We start from the raw sequence: 19,224 nt of genomic DNA on the forward strand, positions 1-19,224 counted from the left end.
TACCAGGGGTCATGGAAATGGCTGTTTTATATTTGGAGAATAGCACAACAAAAGCATTTCAGTGTATTTATCTTCACTCCATCTCATCTCTCATATGTTAGAATGAGTGAGAAGGGGCCAGGGGGAAAACAAGCCAAAATACTCCTTTTTATATTTGATTCCATCTCATATCTATAAGTGATATATAAATCTTTAAGGCAGTAAGATTATTCTGCCTGTCTCAAACTATGTATTTAAAAACATCTCCCTAGATACTATCATAGTGAGGAAAAAAGAGCATCTCAGATGCCTGAAATTCTTACTTTATATTTAAATGAGTCAAAGGTCTATAAATTACATTCCACTCAAATTTTTATGAACACACACACACACACACACACACACACGTCATAAACATACTCTAGAATTTCTAACTGGGTTCCTTAGCTTATTCATCACGTACAGTTTGCTTTTAGACTGTGAATATTAAATTTGACAAGACAATGAAGAGGAAGGTCTAGAGTGGAGAACATTTTAAAGTTCATATTTTCAGCTTATCCCTGGATCCTTCTTATCCTTCAGATGTGAGGGTAGTCCACATGTTCTTGACACCTTTATGGCTGAACTGTTGCCTTTGTGCCGGAAGAGCGTGGGGGTAAGAATGCTGGGGAATTTTATGATTATTAATCAAGAGTCAATGCATCAGAGGAAGGAAGCAACAGCTGTCCCTGGAGTATTTGATCTCTTCTAGCCAAAGAAAAATTATTATATTCTATGTTCGAGAACAATTCCAGGTTTAGGCAAGATTTATTTTGCTTGATGTATCTCCTTTACAGAGAGAGCCCTTTCCCTCCAGTGGCCCCTGAAAACCTTCACTTAGGTTATGACCACAATTTATATGATAAAAGGGCCATAAATGCAAAATTTAGGGAGAGTGATATTTTTAATGCATAAAGCTTTGAAAAAATACAACATAGATTATAAATGGAAGTTGAATTGAAGTTTTTAGGAGAAGAACGGCCTATAGAGTCATCTGGTCCTTGCACAGAGAAAATTAGACTATTTGTTAGGGTCTACAAGTCATACTGGATTTATCATGTGGCTAAGCATGCTATTTTTTTTTACTTGGTTGTGCTTATTTAAGACATTAAATTTCATCACTATTCCCATTATTGTTTTATATTTACTCTGCCTTTTGTAGTGTTAGCATGTGGAGTTAGGAGTACACAAATACATACTGATGTTACATATTTTTCTCCCTCAATTCAAGCTATAGTTTTATTTATCCAAAAAAAATTATCTTCAACATTTACCACCTCATGTAGCAGACAGGATTTTCTGACTTTCATCGCCTCACTCCATGGAGAAGTCTAGTATTAGCAATTTCAGCTGGTAACATGTCAGTGATACCTTTCCTTGATTACAGTCTATACTCCTGTTTTGCCATGTGTATTCATTAGAAATTGCGCCCTTGTGATGTTTAGTCTTGACTGACAACTTGTTGAGATCACCTGGGAGACGGGTGTCTAGACATACCTGTGGCAGGCAATCTTAATTAGGTTAATTGGGATGGGAAGACCTACTCTCCCTCTGTGGGTGACATTGTTTCCTGGGCAGGCGCCTAGACTGTATCAAAGGGAGAAAGAGAGCTGAGCACAAGCATTCATTGCTTTCTGCTTCCTGATTGTAGATGCAATCTGTAGCTGCCTTAAACTTTGAGTTAAAGCAATCCCTTTGTCCCTGAAGATGCTTTTGGGGGGACATTTTATCATAGCAACAGAAAAGTAAATAAGACACACTTCCTTTTCTCATACTCCATTTTATGTTGCTCTAAAATCCAGGCTGACTAATGTGGTGGTAATCTAATTGTACTGAATTATTATTTTGATTGTATGTTAATAAATAAAGTTGTCCGGGAGTCAGAGCTATTAGAGCCATAGCAAGAGTGTGGCGGTGGTGGCACACGCCTTTAATCCCATAGATATCTGTGTGTTCAGGGTCAGAGCTATTAGAGCCATAGCAAGAGTGTGGCGGTGGTGGCACACGCCTTTAATCCCATAAGATCTCTGTGTGTTCAGGGATACAGTCAGCATTGGAGACATATGCCTTTAAGACCTAGGGGGCTGTACATTCAGACAGTGACGAGGCAGTCATGTGTTTGGGTTTACAACCAATGAGAAGGCAGAACAACATACTATAAAAAAACGAACCGACAGGAAGTAGGTCTCTTTTCGCGAAGCTGGGACAGCAGGAGGAAGGGTGAGATTTTAGCTCTGAGCTCTGACTTCTCGGCTTTCTCTTTTACATTGTTTCTGTGTTTCTTATTTAATAAGACGGTTGGTTACATCTACAGACTAACTCATCTGAAAAAGTTTATTTAGCTTATGATTTAGCTGGAGAGTCCGGCTCTATAATCTTGTTGGTGTCTGGTGAAGGCTTTTGTGATGTACTGTGTCATGGCAAGACATGAAAGGTCAAATGAGGTCATATAAAAGAAAAACAGGAGGGATGACATCAGTTTTTAGCAACTACTCTCATGATAGCTAGCAGTGCCCACATGATACTGTTGTCTCTCATTAGGTCTGTCTCCAATACAACTGCACTGGAGATGAAGCTTCCACCTTTGAGTCAGTCAAACCATAGCTCTTCTTGATGTAGTATGGATACTATTGATACCTGCTGCTGTTGAAATATAATACTTATATATTATCTATGTATCAATTTATATATTATATGTTATAATGATATTATTATATGCTATAATATTATATATGATAATATATGTATATATATAGGGGGAAAAGGGAGGGAGGGAGGGAGAGAGAGAGAGAGAGAGAGAGAGAGAGAGAGAGAGAGAGAGAGAGAAAGACCTATCTGTAGCTAGAGTTTTCCTGCCTTGTCCACAGTCAGGACAAATCTTTGTCACCCGCAGTCCCACAATCCACTTATAAAATAATCACTCAGACGCTTATATCACTTATAAACTGTATGGCCGCTGCAGGCTTCTTGCTAACTGTGCTTATAGATTAAATTAGTCCATTTCCATAAATCTATACCTTGCCACGTGGCTGGTGGCTTACCGGCATCTTCACATGCTGCTGGTCATGGCGGCGGCTGCAGCAGTCAGTCCTTCTGCCTTCCTGTCCTTTTATTTCTCCTCTCTGTTAGTCCCGCCTATCCTTCCTGCCTAGCCACAGCCGATCAGGTTTTATTTATTGATCAATCAGAACAACTTGACATACAGACCATCCCCCAGCACAGCCAAGTGCAGACCATCTCAGACACCTGCACTCAGGCCCATGGTCCTAATCATCCTCTATGCGGACCTGCTGGGTAACGCCACAAAGAACCCAAGAAGGGCTCCCACAGGACATACAGAACATCCCACAGCACCTATCCTTTAGCATTGAACAACTTTGGCCATCTCTCTGCCCTTCTTTCATGGGACAGGGAAGATATAGGCCTGCATTGATTGCCTAGGACAGGCTGCATTACCTGACACTGGAGGTGACATATGGCAGCTATGCTATCAGAGGACAGAGCAGACTTCCAGTGGGGCAGGTATTCCTTGCAGAGTACTCCTGTTGCCCTTTTTCCCTTGAGGCTTCAGGAGTGGAAGGGCTCTGGCCATTTAGGGGTGTCCCCTTGCTGACATTTGCTGTGGATATCGCTCTGTATAAGTAAAATGCTGATTGGCCAGTAGCCAGGCAGAAAGTATAGGCGGGACAAGCAGAGAAGAGAATTCTGGGAACAGGAAAGCTGAGTCAGGAGACACCAGCCTGCCATCCAGGGAGCAGCATGTAAAGGCAACAGGTAAAGCCACGGAACATGTGGCGACATATAGATTAACAGAAATGGGCTGAGTTTAAGTGTAAGAGCTAGTCAGTGGTAGGTCTGAGCTAGTGGCCGAGAAGTTTAATTAATATAAGCTGAGTGATTATTTTATAAGTGGTTGTGGGGTCTGTGGGGCTGGGCAGGACTAGAGAAAACTTCAGTTACAGACATGTACTGGCTGGTTCTCAGAGAAACTTCCATTCCTGTGGAATGAGATTACAGTTTCCCTTTATTAACCTGAAGAAAATATCTCTCACGCCAAAGAAAGAGGAAGAGATGAATGATGAGTAAGAATGATCTTAAGAAGCAGGAAAATGTGGACTGTCATTTGGAGACTAAAAAAATTCTACTAGGTTGGCAACTTCAAATGTCAGAGGTTCAAAGACATAACTTGAAATAGTCTACCTGTGCTTTTGCAGATTAGATACATATTTATGTTATACTTTGGATGTGAATTTCCCTCTCTGGCTTGTTCCTCAGCTGGTGGTGGTATTTAGTGAGGATATGAAAGCTGCTGAGAGATGGCAACTAGCAGCAGAAGGTAGGTTCCAAGGGCATGCCTTTGAATGTTAGCCTGATATCACCCCTTTCTCCCTCTCAGCTTTCTGTCTGCCATAAGATTAACAGCATCTTTCTCTACATGCTCTATCATGATGCTCTGCCCACATGCTTGTTGCTAAGACACCATGGACTGAAATCTTTGAAACCATGTACCACATTTAATTCTCCTTCCAGGAAGTTTTTGTCATACTGTTTGTCACATCAATGAGAAAAGGAACTAATACAGTGTGTATGTGGATTATCTGTGGAGGTGGAATGTATACATTTTGTAGGTGTGCATGTATATTGTGTGTGTGTGTGTGTGTGTGTGTGTGTGTGTGTGTGTGTGTGTGTTTATGTGTTCTCCTGCGTGCATGTATGTGTGCCATTGTTATTATAGGGAGAAGGATGTGCCTTTCCATTTTAGGTGTTTCTGGAACTTGTCTCCTACTGGTGAAATAGTTTATAGTTTTCTTCAAGGGTGGATACAGTTTTAAGTGGAGGCTTATAAAGAACATGCAAGTGGAAAGCTTAGAAGAATCTCCAAGCTCTCTCCTTTAGCTTCGCCCTCCCCTGGGAGAGATGAGGGATGGATGTCAGAAGCATTGGTTAGCTGTCTCAGACCTTCTGCTGGTCAGTGAGCTAGGGATTCCTGTGCATTTGGTTCCCAAATCTTCACTGTGGTAGGAGAGATGTGTGCTATAAATGTCTTATCAAATCAGGGCTGGTGTGTGTGTGTGTGTGTGTGTGTGTGTGTGTGTGTGTGTGTGTGTGTGTGTGTGTGTTTGTTTTTTTCCATGTATAGATGTTTGACGATAGGCTATTGCCTGTGTCTTGTTTTTGATTTTTTACTGAATAGCCCATGTATGGTTGCAAGTGATGAGATCTTGATTGTTTTGCATCTGATGTAAATATACAGACTCTATTCCTCCTTCCCTTTTCACTCTTGGTTGCTGCTATGTGTGAAAGGAGGACAACAAGGAGCCTGAAAGCTGTGTAAAGTATTTTCACTGGTTTAGATTGACCATCAATGATAATTAAGGAAAATGCATGGGAAGGTGTTTTGCAAAACGCCTGGAGTCAGCAAGTGGCAGTCATTTCCAACTGTCTGTTACTGTCTAACTGTAGCCTGGGACCAGTCCACAAACAGCTGCAGACTCAGAGGCAAATATTCACTCTTCCCCTCATTCTACTCTTTCCCTACCCTCAAAATTCTGCAGCAGACCAATTCATAATCCTGTTTCAGGGCCTGGGCAGCTGCAGGGTTGGTCAACCTGCCCATTTTCTCCTGTCCTCACCGCCAGGGTGAGCTCTCCAGTATTGTCCCAGCTAATTTACCCTTGCAGCATTGAGCAGGGGGTGGGGCCAGTTCTGCTTTCATGTCCTGGGGTTGATTCTCCCCCATCTACACCAATTGGCCTGCTCCAGCATCCACCCCATCTATGATCTGGTGGAGCGCACAAAGGGGCCTGACCTGCAGACCCAAAGCTGCAGGATCTCCACAACACAGGGCAACCACAGAATATCCAAGAAGAGTCCAGTGAGGGCCCACCATCCTTATTGTAAGAGAAACTAGAGGCCTCAAACCAATGACTCTTCGAAAGTAAAGATATGTGGACAAAGGGGTTTACTGCATAACTCACTGTGACACATTGCAGCTTTCATGATGAGATTTAAAAATTTCCCCCCCTTTTTTTTTCTCTTAAATTTTGTTTATTTATTTTTTTTTTGGAGGGAGTTTGCAGGCAGAAAGGGATGTGAAGGGATGGGAAAATGAATGGGATCAAGATGCATGATGTAAAAGACACATTGAATAAATAAAAAGAAAGTAAAAGAAAAGCTCTTCAGCAGGAAACCTCGTGGCTGTGATGATTCTTTGAATTGTGTGTGGCACAGGATATTGAAGGGATGAAACGGATAAGTGAATCAGAAGAGGCCCTCATGGACTTGTCCAAACTTAGGCTCAATGCTAGGAGGGTGTACATGGCTTTGAAGGTTCTCAGGTCACACTGAAGTGGAGGTGACCCTCCGGAACAGCAAGTGTACTCTTTCCTTGCGCACAGATTCCTTAGGGTGCATGAGCCACAGTAGCTCTTCAGAACTTGGGTGTTTGTGATGAAATTAATTACTGGAATAAATTGTAGTGATGCTATTAGCACAAGAATGACTTCGCAGCGACTTACATTACAATGGAAATTCTGCATTCATGCATGAAGGCTCTAGCCTGTCCATGGTTCTGAGCCTCTCATTACTCTGTTCAGAACACCAGCTGTGAAAGCACCATCTGTCAGTGGCAGCAGCAGCAGCGGCAGCATCTGTCTTTGTGTCAGCTGGCATCTGTGTTAACTCTCACTGAATTGCCTGAATGCCGGTATGTGGGTGTGTGGCTCAGGGGAGTGGGCTCTGTCCTGATGTTGCCAGTGAGAAGGTGCCTACCTTTTTACCACGAAACCATCTAGCCTGTGTGCTCAGTGCTGCCTTTCCTCAAACGGGGCATCCCAACCCTCTTGAATTCAAGGACACTCTAAATCTTACTGGCTCATCTTGCTTTCCCACCCATAATGATGCTGCCACATGGTGAAACTTGAGCAAGTACCCATACAACATTTTGGAATGGGGTTTCCTGCTTAATTTCTCAGAAAATAATGCTTGAGTTGACACCAGAGTGAAATGTGTTCTCTCTCTTCTGCAGTTCCTGTCCTTTCTGGAACATGCCAATAGGACCTTGCTTTGAGAATGAGGTGGTTGCAGATGCAGCTAACTGCAGTGAGGGCCAAGAGAGCAGAGCGGCCTCTGATGCAGGACTGGTGATGTTCTTACAAGAGGCAGAGGCCACAGAGGGATGGACATTGCTTGGTGACCCAGGCAGAGATGAGAATTAGGCTGCCACCAACCAAGGAACTTCCGGGATGGCTGGCAACCTGCTGAAGCTGGGAACCAAATTTGCATCAGATTCCCCACAGAGGCCTTCAGGGGGACATGGTCTTGTCAACACCTTACTTTCAAACTTGTAGTTTTCATAACTGCGAAATAATACCTTTTTTTGTTATTTTAAATCATCTAGCTAGGAGTAATTTATTGTGATGGTTCCAGGAAACTAATGCAGACTACTATTCTGTGTGTCCCCACTGGGAATCCGTACGTGTTTTGGAAGTTATGTTTTGCAAGCTCTAAGCAGAATGATTACATAGACTTTGTTGAGTGAGCATGGGTTTGAATGGTGCTTCTTAGAAAGTACCATGGGATCAGCACTAACAGAAGAGGATAAATCTCTACTTCATCCCTATAGCCAGCCACTTATGTAAACGGTTTAATACCATCTACCAAGTGTCCATAGTGTAGGCCAAGCGGCACAGGGATACAGACGTGAAGGAAACAGATGCAGAACCTGCCCATCTGGAGCTGGTCATCAAATGGAAAAGACAGATGATTTTCAATCAATGAGTCTTGATTATCATTGTTTCAGGAAAAGTATGTAATGGGCTAGGATTAGTGTTAGAAATAAAACAAGAAAATGCAATTTGTGAATCTGACAGTGTTTGAATACTGACCATTCCTTTGCCCTTTAGAAAGTTAAAAAAGAAAGCAGAATTTCAGAATATCAGCTGAAAAGCTTAATTTGAAACAATCATACTCTTGCTCATATTTAGTTATATTCAAGTACCTGTGATTTGTTGCAGTGTTCTCTGTCTTCATTTTTCTAATGCTGACCATAGTACTCTGTGTGCAGTCAACTTAGCCTGTATCTGCTGAATAACTGAGTAAGAGTAAGAGGAAGAATGAGTGCCAGACAATGTCATGTTTGTTGTTTATTACATGTATCATCATAGGCAACTTACCTTCCTTACCAGCTTAGCATTTCTCATTGTGTTTCTATAAGATTTTTCTGTGTGTTCTGTTAATGAATTATTCAAATGAAGGAACTGAAGTGTTAGGGAAACAAGGACCATCCCCACAGTTGTGCAGCTAAGTTATTGGCCAAGCCAAGATTCTAATGCCAGTATTCTGACTCTAGTTTCCCACCCTCTTGAGTAGCCCATTTTGTGTTCTGTAGGCTTTGGCCAGGCTGTGGCCTTTTATGTATTTTAGGATGTGGTGTGGAATTCACCTCCTTTTCTTCTTTTCCTTACTAGTAACCATTCCTTCTGGGAATAGTAAAGGAAAGCTTTAGGGGTTTTTACTGAAGGGAACCTTTCTCTATTAAGAAAATGGGTAGTACTAAGACACATCACACCATGCTTGTTCGTTTGCTAAAATTTTTCTATTTAATTGTTTTTTTCCCTTTGTCAGCCTCTGAGCTCACATGACTAAAAATGATCATGTATCTCTATTTTATCTCTTTTTAGAGCCAAGATGGTTTAAGCCAAGGGTTGACATTTCACCTGCTGGTTCTGTGTGAAATGGGAAGCATCCCCCCCTCTCCCCGCACTCTCCAAGTAAACTCACTGTATGCCTGAAACTGAAGCTCTACAGAGAAGCTCATAGGTCCCTACCAGGGGAGAGAGGGGAAGCCCCAAGCAACCTGGCTGTCCAGCTCTAGTCTCCAAGTGCAGGTCTTTGTAGCAGGTGTGTGAGGATCCCAGGGCTTACTCAGCACAGAAATGTGTCATTTGTGGTTTCTGTCCTTTGGATCCACTGTGGCCCAAAGCACTGGTCATCCGGCTCGACCTGGAGGTGGTACAACCTTCTATGGCATCATTTCTTTACATTCCAATCTTTAAACCCCTGTTCTTTGCCAATCCCTGGGCCAGAGCAGCACTCAAATGAGCCTCTCTCTTCTAATCCACTGCTTCTGACTTTTATAGTGCAGAGAATAGGACAGAAGCACCAGCTGATGTTTCTCATTTACACACATATACAGCAGAGTTCTTGGGATTCTGTCCCTCTTCACTCTTCCTGAAGGGCTCTAGTCCTCAGCAAATCACCAATTAAATTGTTCTACCTTGGCCTGAAAGACCTAATACATTCTTACAATTTGCTTTCAGTGTCTTTTAAAAACTAATATGAACCTAGGCAATGGATGAAGGCAACTAGTTCTTTGAGGTGATTCATATTGTTATTCTCTGCATTCCGATATCTCAAGATAGTAATGAGTGATGGGATAGTGAACTCAATAAATAACTATGACTCAGTGCTCCTCTGATTTATTACTGAGATATTGAAATGTTTTCTTTCTCTTGGTGTGGATACCTAATATGGGCATTTAATATCTAATCAGGCTCTCACCATCTGAAAATAGTAGCTTGAAAGCAAGGTGGTAGAGAAAACCAGGAAGTACAGTGGAGACAACCATTTGGCTGCCCAAACATGCTTGGGTAGTTTGTGTTTGCTATCTGTGTCTGTAATTCATGTGATGAATTTAACATACACAATCAGGGATTCATAGAGTAAAGCCAGACTTTTCTTAGACTCTTAAGAATATTAGACATTAGAGGACCCACTCTATATTCTTTTTATACATTGAGTTTTCTATGACATCTGTTCTTGTCCTTCTATAGCTCACAGCAGAAATTCTGGCCATCTTGTTTCAATTACTTGAAAAAACAACGAGGGCACCAGGGATGAAACAAAAAAAGAAAATTTGTTTCTATTTTGCATGTGGTGATTTTTATTAATTTTATAATTGATTGAAATTTATTGTTTGGCCATTTCATCCTTGGGTACAATGCATTCTGTTTACTCTCAGCTCCTCCCCACCGTCTCTTAGTTCCCATCCCCCCTGTCATGCCCTCCCTGCCATTCACCTCCCTAGAGGTCTCTATCCCACATCCACGTCATTTTTGCTTTATGACTTCCTGATTTTAACCAGACTGTGTGGCCATGGGTTAAGAACTATTATTTTACCCTTGTGTACTCAACAATAGGTTCAGTTTGTTTGGGGGAGGGGGATTTTTAAAGGAAAGAAATTTAAATCCTTCATGAATGAGATTGCATTGAATGGATATCATCTTTATTTTCAAATATTGGGAAAAGCCCAATATTTGTTCTTGATGGTGTGAAAGCAGGCATGTGGTTCTGCTGGCATCCCTGGGTTGATAATATGTCTGAAACAGACAAAATAATTGACCCACCAGTTGATTTCTTTATGGCAGGGATTATAATTATCTGAGCATTAATTAATGAAGTTATAAAATAACATTTATCAACTTCAGTGGAATGCATCTTCCATCTTTGATATCATTTTTTTTTTTCGGTTTTTTGAGACAGGGTTTCTCTGTGTAGCTTTGCACCTTTCCTGGAACTCACTCTCTAGCCCAGGTTGGCCTTGAACTCACAGAGATCCGCCTGGCTCTGCTTCCTGAGTGCTGGGATCAAAGGCGTGCACCACCACCGCCCAGCTAAGCTTCTTCTTCTTCTTTTTTTTTGTTTTTGTTTTTTTTGTTTTTCAAGACAGGGTTTCTCTGTGTAGCTTTGGAACCTGTCCTGGAACTCACTTTGTAGACCAGGCTGGCCTCTAACTCACAGAGATTCACCTGGCTCTGCCTCTCCATCTTTGATATCATTTAACACCTAATTCTTTATTTTCTTCTCAACTACTCTGCCTTCCCCCTCATCTTTCTCTTCTTGAACAACTGGAGAACTGGTTATGATGCCGGATGTAAGGCAGATGAGAACACCGTGGTGATATATATAACACGAAGCCAATTGTACTAAAAATTTGGGTATTTCTGAGCTGCTTTTCCCATCTCTAGAAATGTAACTGAGTTGTTGTTTTTTAATGACTAGAATAACTGTACAATGCCAAAATTGATCTTCATAAGACAGAGAGGGCTTAATTGTCTTTCCAAGACTAGGAAGTTGTAGATGAATTTCTAAGTGGCCTTATTAAATAAAAAACATTAGGGAGATCAGGGAAATAGGGAAAGCCACCAGCCAACCTGGCCTCACCAATTCTGCATCTTCCAAAGAGAGCTTCTTCCTGTCTCCTCACGTTTATATGCCTTTTCTGTTCTGTTCTCTCATTGGCTGTCTTAGCCCAGCCACATCACTTCCTCTTCCTACACAGCTCTGTCACTTTCTGTTTGTACAGACCACCAGACCTCTATGGTTGGTACTGGGATTAAAAGCATGTGTCACCACGCTTGGCTTTCTTCCCTAGTGTGGCCTTGAACACACAAAGACCCTGCCTACTAAGTGATAGGATTAAGGGCATGTGCTACCACTGCCTGACTTCTTTGTTTATTTAAAATGGCTTCTTATTCCCTCTGATCTCCAGGCAAGGTTTATTTATTAAAGCACAGATAAAATATCACCACAGGAAGTAGCAACTATAGGCAGGAACTTAGGTCTCTGGACTCTGAATCCTTCATGCCACACATCATAGTCATCATGAAATCTGGCCACCAGATGCAGAACCATGTTTAATACATGATGATAAGTAGTCGACCCTGATATTGACAGATGATATATTCTCCAATTCATCTGCCTGTAGCCACCCAAATCAATACCTATGTTGTATTTGGTCACCCAGATCCCTGTACATAGATAATGAAAACTTTGTCTTCTGATGAGTATGTTCTCATGAGAAGTTTAGGGAGGGAACACTCTGCCATTTGTCTCCTGCTGTAGGCCATCTTCATCTTTTGTGTTGTTATTCTTTTTATTTTGCCTTTTTTTTCATTACTGGGATCAAGCTCAGGGGTTTGTACATATTAGGTAAGTAATCTGCCACTGTACCATACCTTCAGCCATTACCGATGTTCATTTGTGGTCTGTTTACTGGTATGTTATTTATCGCTACTGTCTCTTGCTGATTTTGCCATTTAAAATGTCCCAGGCATAGTTCTTAAAAAGCTTTCTAGCATTCCTAAAAACAGACTCTGATGTCCCATATAGATTATCCTCATCCAGGGTGGATTTACGGTGCCATTGGCCTGAAGTTCAATGTAAATGAGCCAAAAGCACATCAAACATGCTGACTTTGAAGAGAGACACATCTAAAACCAGGGTTTGCATTGATTTGTTAATGAAAATGTTGTGAGCAGGGGTTCCTGTGACCTTTCAGAGCAATGCTTTTGTGTTTGTGGTCACATCATAAAATGTAACCACCTCAAACTGTGAGAACCAACTGGACTTGAGCTCCTGTTATCTGGCATTCCTCAATTAATGCATTAGATGTTAATGTGTTTTCAAAACGTCTACTCATTGAAGGACGTGCAACGTCAATGGAGTGAGTCTTCCCCTCAAGGGGACAAAACGTGTTTCTTGAGCAAGACACCCTTGCTCTTTTTGTGCACAAAGTGGATGTATGTGCACACTCACGGTTTAGTAGCGGTCCATCACAACCATGATGTTGTACTGGTGTTGGTTGGGATAATTAGCAAATGGAGAAATCCATCATTTTCTTTGAGGAGCAATAAAGAGATTCAGAAGCACAATTGAGAGCATAGTGAATATTTAATATGGTGAAACATCTAAAGTATGAGGGTGCACCGCACAATCCAGTTGCTTGCAGCCAGCTCCATATGGTACCACCAATGACCATCATTGTTGCTTCACCTTTATGCCCTTTCTTCCTTCACAAGACAGAGAGGGTACACACACATTTCCATTGGTGACTGAGAATTTCCTCAGGCATGTATTATCTTTGGACTTTCAATGTGATGACAGTATAAAAATGAATGCTTCCAAAACAAAGGAATGGTCATTTAAGGTGATAGATACTCTGAGTATTCTGATCTAATTAATCATTACTCACTGTGTGCAAGTATTCAAAAAACAAATTAGTCCATTGACATGGGTAAGTAAGTCTTACTTACTATATGCTGTGAGACTCTTTGGACATGGCATCTTGGCTTCACTGCAGAGGAATCCTGTTGTAAGACTCTCTCCTAAGGGAGGACTTTTCTGCAATGATTTTGGATTGATAGTGTAGAAAAGCAAAAACCTAAAGATGTGAACAATGAAATTAGAACAAATGAAGCTCTGATGATGGTCTACTTTGTTGTAAGAGAGAACTCCCTGCCTGTTGTGCTAACAGCCATTTCTTTTTTATTTAACATTTTTTTATTCATTTTACATGCCAACCATAGACCCTTCTCTTACCCCCCACCCCAGCCTACCCCTATCACCTCTATTTTTAATCTCAGCACTTGGGAGGCACAAGGAGGCATATCACTGTAATTTCATGACCAGCCTGATCTACATAGCAAGTTCCAGACCAGACACAGCTACATAGTAAGACCCTATCTGCAAAAAACCAAAGGAATTCTTGAGTTCATTGCAAGGAGTGATGGACAGGTGGAGAGCAGCAGAGACATCTTCAATCCAGGCACATATTGTCTTTAGCAGCCAGTGTTTAAGATTTGAAATGCAACTTAATCTCTGCAAAAAACACCATCGCCTATTGCATTTAATTAATGCTGTTACTCTTTAATGTTATATGTTATGTTATTTCGAGCTTAATTTGTTATTTTGTTTTCCTTTTCTTGTTGAATCAGAGGTAGAACATATGGAATTTATTTTAAGTTTTCCATTTGCACATTCACTAAGCAATAACATAATTAAAATAATTTAAGTCTATGTATTAGGTGGTGTACAATAATATTTTTGCCTTGTTAAAGGGAGTGTTTATGTTACTTGGCTTTGAAGAATAATCTAATGGACTCAGAGTCATTAACAATTTGAGCCAGCAGAAATCTTTCAGTTTAAGCACCTCCCCTGCCAGATATAGTTGCTGAACTTCCAGCACAGAAGGGAGCCGGGGGGAGTGGATGTCCAAGATTACAAAGCAAAGGAGATGTATACTGAGGTCAGAGACCAAGTTCACATACTTCTAAGTGGGCAAGTGACTCACCATGTCATTCTACCACCAAAGGCTCCAATCCAAAAGGTTGGTTAGACCCAAACAAAAACAGAGTTACTGTAGCATCTCACTTAATGCCGAGGGAAGCATTTGTGAAAGCATTGTGACTCTAAATAGCAGACTTGTTTTGGAGCCTTAAGTCACAGTGAGTTAAGGGCAGTGGTAATGGGAAACACCCATTTGTCTTGCCTGCTCAGGTGACAGTACCCATGAACTTGGATTTTTCCATGACTTTCAACATAGGAGACAGAATCCTGAAAGCTCCTTATATCTAAGACTTTATGCTGTTCTACTCTGTGAAATTAGATTATGAGCTTACTCATTCAGACTTGGCTTCGTCCATATGGGATACAATGACAAAATACCCAAGATTAGGTAGCTTATATACAATCAAACCTATTCCTTACAGTTTAAACACTGGTAGTTAAGGATTGGGGTGCCTGCACCTCCCTGGTTTGCATACTGCTGATCTATTGTACCTTCCTGTGGCAGAAGAAGGCAGGGAGCTCTTTGACAAGGGTACAGATGCCATTTATGAGGATGACACTCTCATGATCTGATTACCCCCTTCATCTCTTAATGCTGTGTCCTGGGGGGTTAAGATGTCAACAGTTTGGTAGAAAGTAACTATCCAATGCCCTGAATATACCATTGGGTGGATTATTAGAAAAGAGTGCTTCTTGGCACTCTGTAAATTTTTTTTTATCATAACTTGTAGAATGAAACAATTGCACCTTTAATATAGTTGGTGGGTTTTCTGTTGTTGCAAAAATCACTATGACATAAGAAGATATAACACAAGTGAGGTGCTGTTGTTATTTCACAGTTGGGTCAGGATTCTGGGTATGCATTCACTGAGTCCTTCGCACAGGGTGGTACAAAGCTGCAAGCGAACTATTAGCCAGAGTCATAGTCTTTGTGGGCAACTGGGGTCCTCTTCTTCATTCCACTGCAGAGTATGACAAGCCTAACCCTGACCTTAACATTTACTGCTTGAGATTCAAGGACAGCAGAAGGTCCTCTTTCCTCTAGACCCTCTCAAAGAACTCACCTCATTCAATCTACACAAGATATTCTTCCTTTTGCTTAATTAAAGTTTTATTAACTTGGGGACTTTAGTCACATTGCCCAAATCCCTTCAACTTTGCTGTATTGTGCTAATTAAAGTTACAGTGCTACAGGTATATCTAAATTACAGGGAGGAGATGGAAATCTTGGGTATCCTCAAGGACATAGGTAACTTGGAGCATTTTGAAATCTCCCACCATAGCTCTCAGGGCCTCCCCTGTGTGGAAACAGCTATATATATATGTAAACTCAAGTAGACTAGAATATCACAACTGAAGTGTGACTGGAATTTAAGCTATAAGGTTCTTTCTTGTGGAGGACCTGTCCTGTCGATTCTAAGACACTTAGCAGCAACCCTGGCCACTGTCCTCCAGGTACCAGTAGCACCTCTGTCATGCTTATGGCAACCAGTCGACGCCAAACATTGGCATGCATTTTATTGTATATAAAACGCTTCCTGGATTGAGGACCACTGTTGGTCCACAAATCCATGCACTTGATGTTTTGTTATTTTCCAGAAAGTCATATTAAACAGTGGAATTTGTGTTCTTTTTTTGGGGGCTGGGGTGGGGGTTCAAGACAGTGTTTCTCTGTGTAGCTTTGCACCTTTCCTGGAACTCGTTGGCCTCAAACTCACAGAGATCCATCTGGCTCTGCCTCTCAAGTGCTGGGATTAAAGGTGTGCGCCACCACCGCCTGGCATTTTTTCTTTTTTTTTTTTTTTTTTTTTGGTTTTTATGGAATTTGTGTTCTTAAAGTGATAGAGCCATGTGAAGCCAGCCAGCTCTTGCTTGTCTGGTAATTATTCATTCCGAGATTTCCAGTGCTAGTAAATGAAAAGTGTATAGTGGTGTTAATACATTGAATGTGCTCCCCAAGTGTACTTACTTAGACACATTTATTCCAAGATAAGATTATATTTGTACATTGGCCATGTTTCATAATCTTGTCTGAGTTTATAATTAGGCCATGCAATAAGAGGGCTTTAATTCCACTTTAATGTGGGTCAGGTATTTCCCCAAAGATAATTAATACATAAGTCAAAACCCTTCCATAAACTCCACCTTTTGTATTAGAGCCACTTACTTGGAAACGAGTAGTTTAGTGTGTGACTGAGTAAAAAGCATGGTCCAGTTCCGAGATTACAAGACTCAGAAGCTATTTTTTTTCCTTGTTTTGCTCTAGGCAAAGGCAGCTCAAGCATCTCATCCGACGTGAGTTCAAGTACAGATCACACACCAACCAAAGCCCAGAAGAATGTGGCCACCAGCGAAGGTAGGCATCTCTGGTCTTCATATTATATCTTCCTTTCACAGAGCTGACTGTTTGCAAGATGAAGAAAATGTGGGAGATTTTCGTCTAGTCTATGGCATGAGACCCTATCAGATTATTAAAAAGGAGTAGGCAATGACCTCCCAAGATTCCCTTTGGCTAGTGTGTTGGTACTTCCGATGAAGTTGATTTGGTGGGATTTAAGAGTCTTAATGTTAAGGCAGATGGTATTATTTTGCAAAAAGGTAATGAGCTGACTCAAGAGAAGCCACTATGACATCATATACCTATTTTCCAGTATGGCAAAATGGTATGATATGAGAGCTTTTGATACAAGTTGAAAAGTCCTGCAAGATTGAATGAAATAATTGTTCCTTAAATTCAGGATGATGCTGACAAGATGGTCACATGTGTAGGACTTGAATTAATCACTGAAGTTTGGGATATGCAAAGAAGCTTTGTTTCATTATTGAAATGATATGTGAAAAGACATCACTATAAACATGAACATCCATTTACCCATAACTGATAAAGGATTCCACAGCTGTTTCTGCAGAAGTACATGCTGGAATTCAGTTGCTTCCCGGAAGCTTTGAGCTATTCCTTAATTGAGTGAAGAATTATTTCTGTGATTTTTAGTAGAAACTTGACCCAATTATTTTGTCTTAATGTGAAACACAATGGATGATTTCCTTTCTGAGTAAGAGTTCCCTCTAGATTAATTATCCAACAAAGGTCATTTTTGTGCCATTAATGCTGGAAGGCTTTTTAAAAATTTGCATATTTTGTACATCCTGATTTTCTCAAATGTCCAGGGTGCTGAGGAAGCTTGTGTCCAGTTTTTGTTTTCAGGGCTCAGTGTCTGCTGCTCTTAACATCAGGAGTCATGCTTACAGACTGACATTGGCCTTTTGAGTTCTGTATGTTCTGTTTATCTGTATTGGAGTCTATGTTTTGATTGATGTATGGTGATGCTTTTCCTCCATGATTATTTTTCTCTTTCTGTAAGTTTTGTCTGGTTTCAGGGAGCACAGAATGACCTTCTCTGGGCTCATTATCCTTGAGCCAGTGTGTAAGTGGCTCGGATGGCTGGATCCTATGCATTTGTGTTTAGAACCTTGCATTGTTTCTTGTGTGTCAGCAGCTCCTAAGGCAGATGGATTGGTGTGGTCTACTTAGCACAGCAAAGGGCCAGGTAGCAATCCAATTTTAATTTTCCACCTTGCTAAGTTAAACGGGGGGCATTTGATCACTCTTGAAATTCAGTGGAGTCAATGAGCAATCCTCGCTGTTTGGTTATAGCCCTTGCTTTTGGCAGCTCCATTCCTAGAATGCAGAAGAAAAGTGACTTCCATTTATCCAGAGTGGCTCTCTTCAGCTAGAAATTCCTTTTATGAGATTCTCAGTTCTTCTGGCTAATGTGTGGCAGTTAATCTTGCCACATCCATATGTCTATGGAAATAGATAAACTTTGAAATCATCCGTGTTTGCCTGTGTTTGTTTTCTCATTATTGTTTTTCCCTTTAAACATAGAAAATACTGAAGTGTAGATGCTTTTTTGAAAGAACTGGGAAAAGAAACTCTAGGATTTTATGCATTTAAAAATGTTGCTCTCTATGTTTAAAAAGGAAATTAACCCTGGGGACCTCAGGCTTTCTTTTCTTTTGTTTTTCCTTCCAGAGAGAGGCACTGGTTTCCATACCAAGTTTTTATGCATTTTGTCATGATTGTATTTTTGACATTATGAAAATAATACCAGGGGGAAAAAAAGACTAAGAAAATTTGATATTCTTATGAAACAGAATGGGCTAAATTAGTGTGGAGTTCCTTTCCAGATCTTAGGGGGGAAAGTCTCAACTCTGTGGAAGATGTCATTCAGTTGGAAAGCTGAAAAAGAATGAAAAGGAATGTGTTAACCTTTGCTATCTGAGAGTGAGGGAGGAGGGGGTAAAGAGTGAAGATTCATTTTGTCTGCATGTTTCTGATCAATGAAAATTGAAAATATTAAACTATAAAGGCAGTGTGGGCATTTGCTTCAGAGAAGTGTGTTTGAGGGCTGCCTGCCACGCAGATGCTCCTGTGTAGGATGGTGAGTAGCCAGGCCCAATTTTTCCCCCCACACAAATGACAGGGCCTCAGGCTGCTTCTCAGGATGAATGATTAGGGTGGCACATTCTCTGACCTGCACAGGTGGATTTATCTGATGTTGTGTGAGTTGCTTCCTTCTGGAAACTATCAGGTGACCCTTCTTGGCAATGATCGGGTGGAGTAACAGAAGGCCAGCATCACTTCCTACAGAGACGACAGAGACTCCATTAAAATTCTTCTGACTCTTTCCCCACTATTGTCAAGAATTATGTTTAACCTTAAATTAAAAGAAAATTGTGTGTGTGTGTGTGTGTGTGTGTGTGTGTGTGTGTGTGTGTGTGTGTTATCACATGCATGTGCAATTGCTCATGGAGGCCAAAGGAAAAACTAGATTCCCAGGTCCTGGTATTATAGGCATTTGTGAGCCACCACATGTGGGTGCTGGGATCTGAACTCAGGAGAGCAGTATGTACTTTTCAGAGCTGAGCCATCTCTCCATCTCCACTGTTTAACGTTTGATGTTAAGAAAATTGGTGAAAGTGTTGATGTTAAGAAAATTGGTGAAAGTGGAGCTGACTTTTTACAGTGGTTTATTTGTTGGACCTTTCTTATTTTTTCACCTCTGACTTCATCAGTAT

At 41.0% G+C, this 19,224-nt stretch overlaps 1 protein-coding gene across 2 annotated transcripts in view; it reads left to right on the forward strand.

Moving 5' to 3' along the window:
- The window catches only part of Fbxl7 (F-box and leucine rich repeat protein 7), a 380,239-nt gene that overhangs the window by 91,773 nt on the left and 269,242 nt on the right, over positions 1 to 19,224 (forward strand). The window contains exons 1-2 of one of the 2 annotated variants that reach the window (XM_076551709.1): positions 8,632 to 8,919; positions 16,412 to 16,501. Coding sequence is in view for 1 of the 2 variants with exons in the window: in XM_016000307.3 (XP_015855793.1) it covers positions 16,412 to 16,501 (90 nt within the window). In the remaining variant the exon portion in view is untranslated. Of the gene's footprint in view, positions 1 to 8,631; positions 8,920 to 16,411; positions 16,502 to 19,224 lie in introns of those variants that run through there. The other variant, XM_016000307.3, reaches the window with a different exon arrangement.

Source organism: Peromyscus maniculatus, chromosome 15, assembly GCF_049852395.1.
Source record: "Peromyscus maniculatus bairdii isolate BWxNUB_F1_BW_parent chromosome 15, HU_Pman_BW_mat_3.1, whole genome shotgun sequence".
Classification (NCBI taxonomy): Eukaryota; Metazoa; Chordata; class Mammalia; order Rodentia; family Cricetidae; genus Peromyscus; species Peromyscus maniculatus.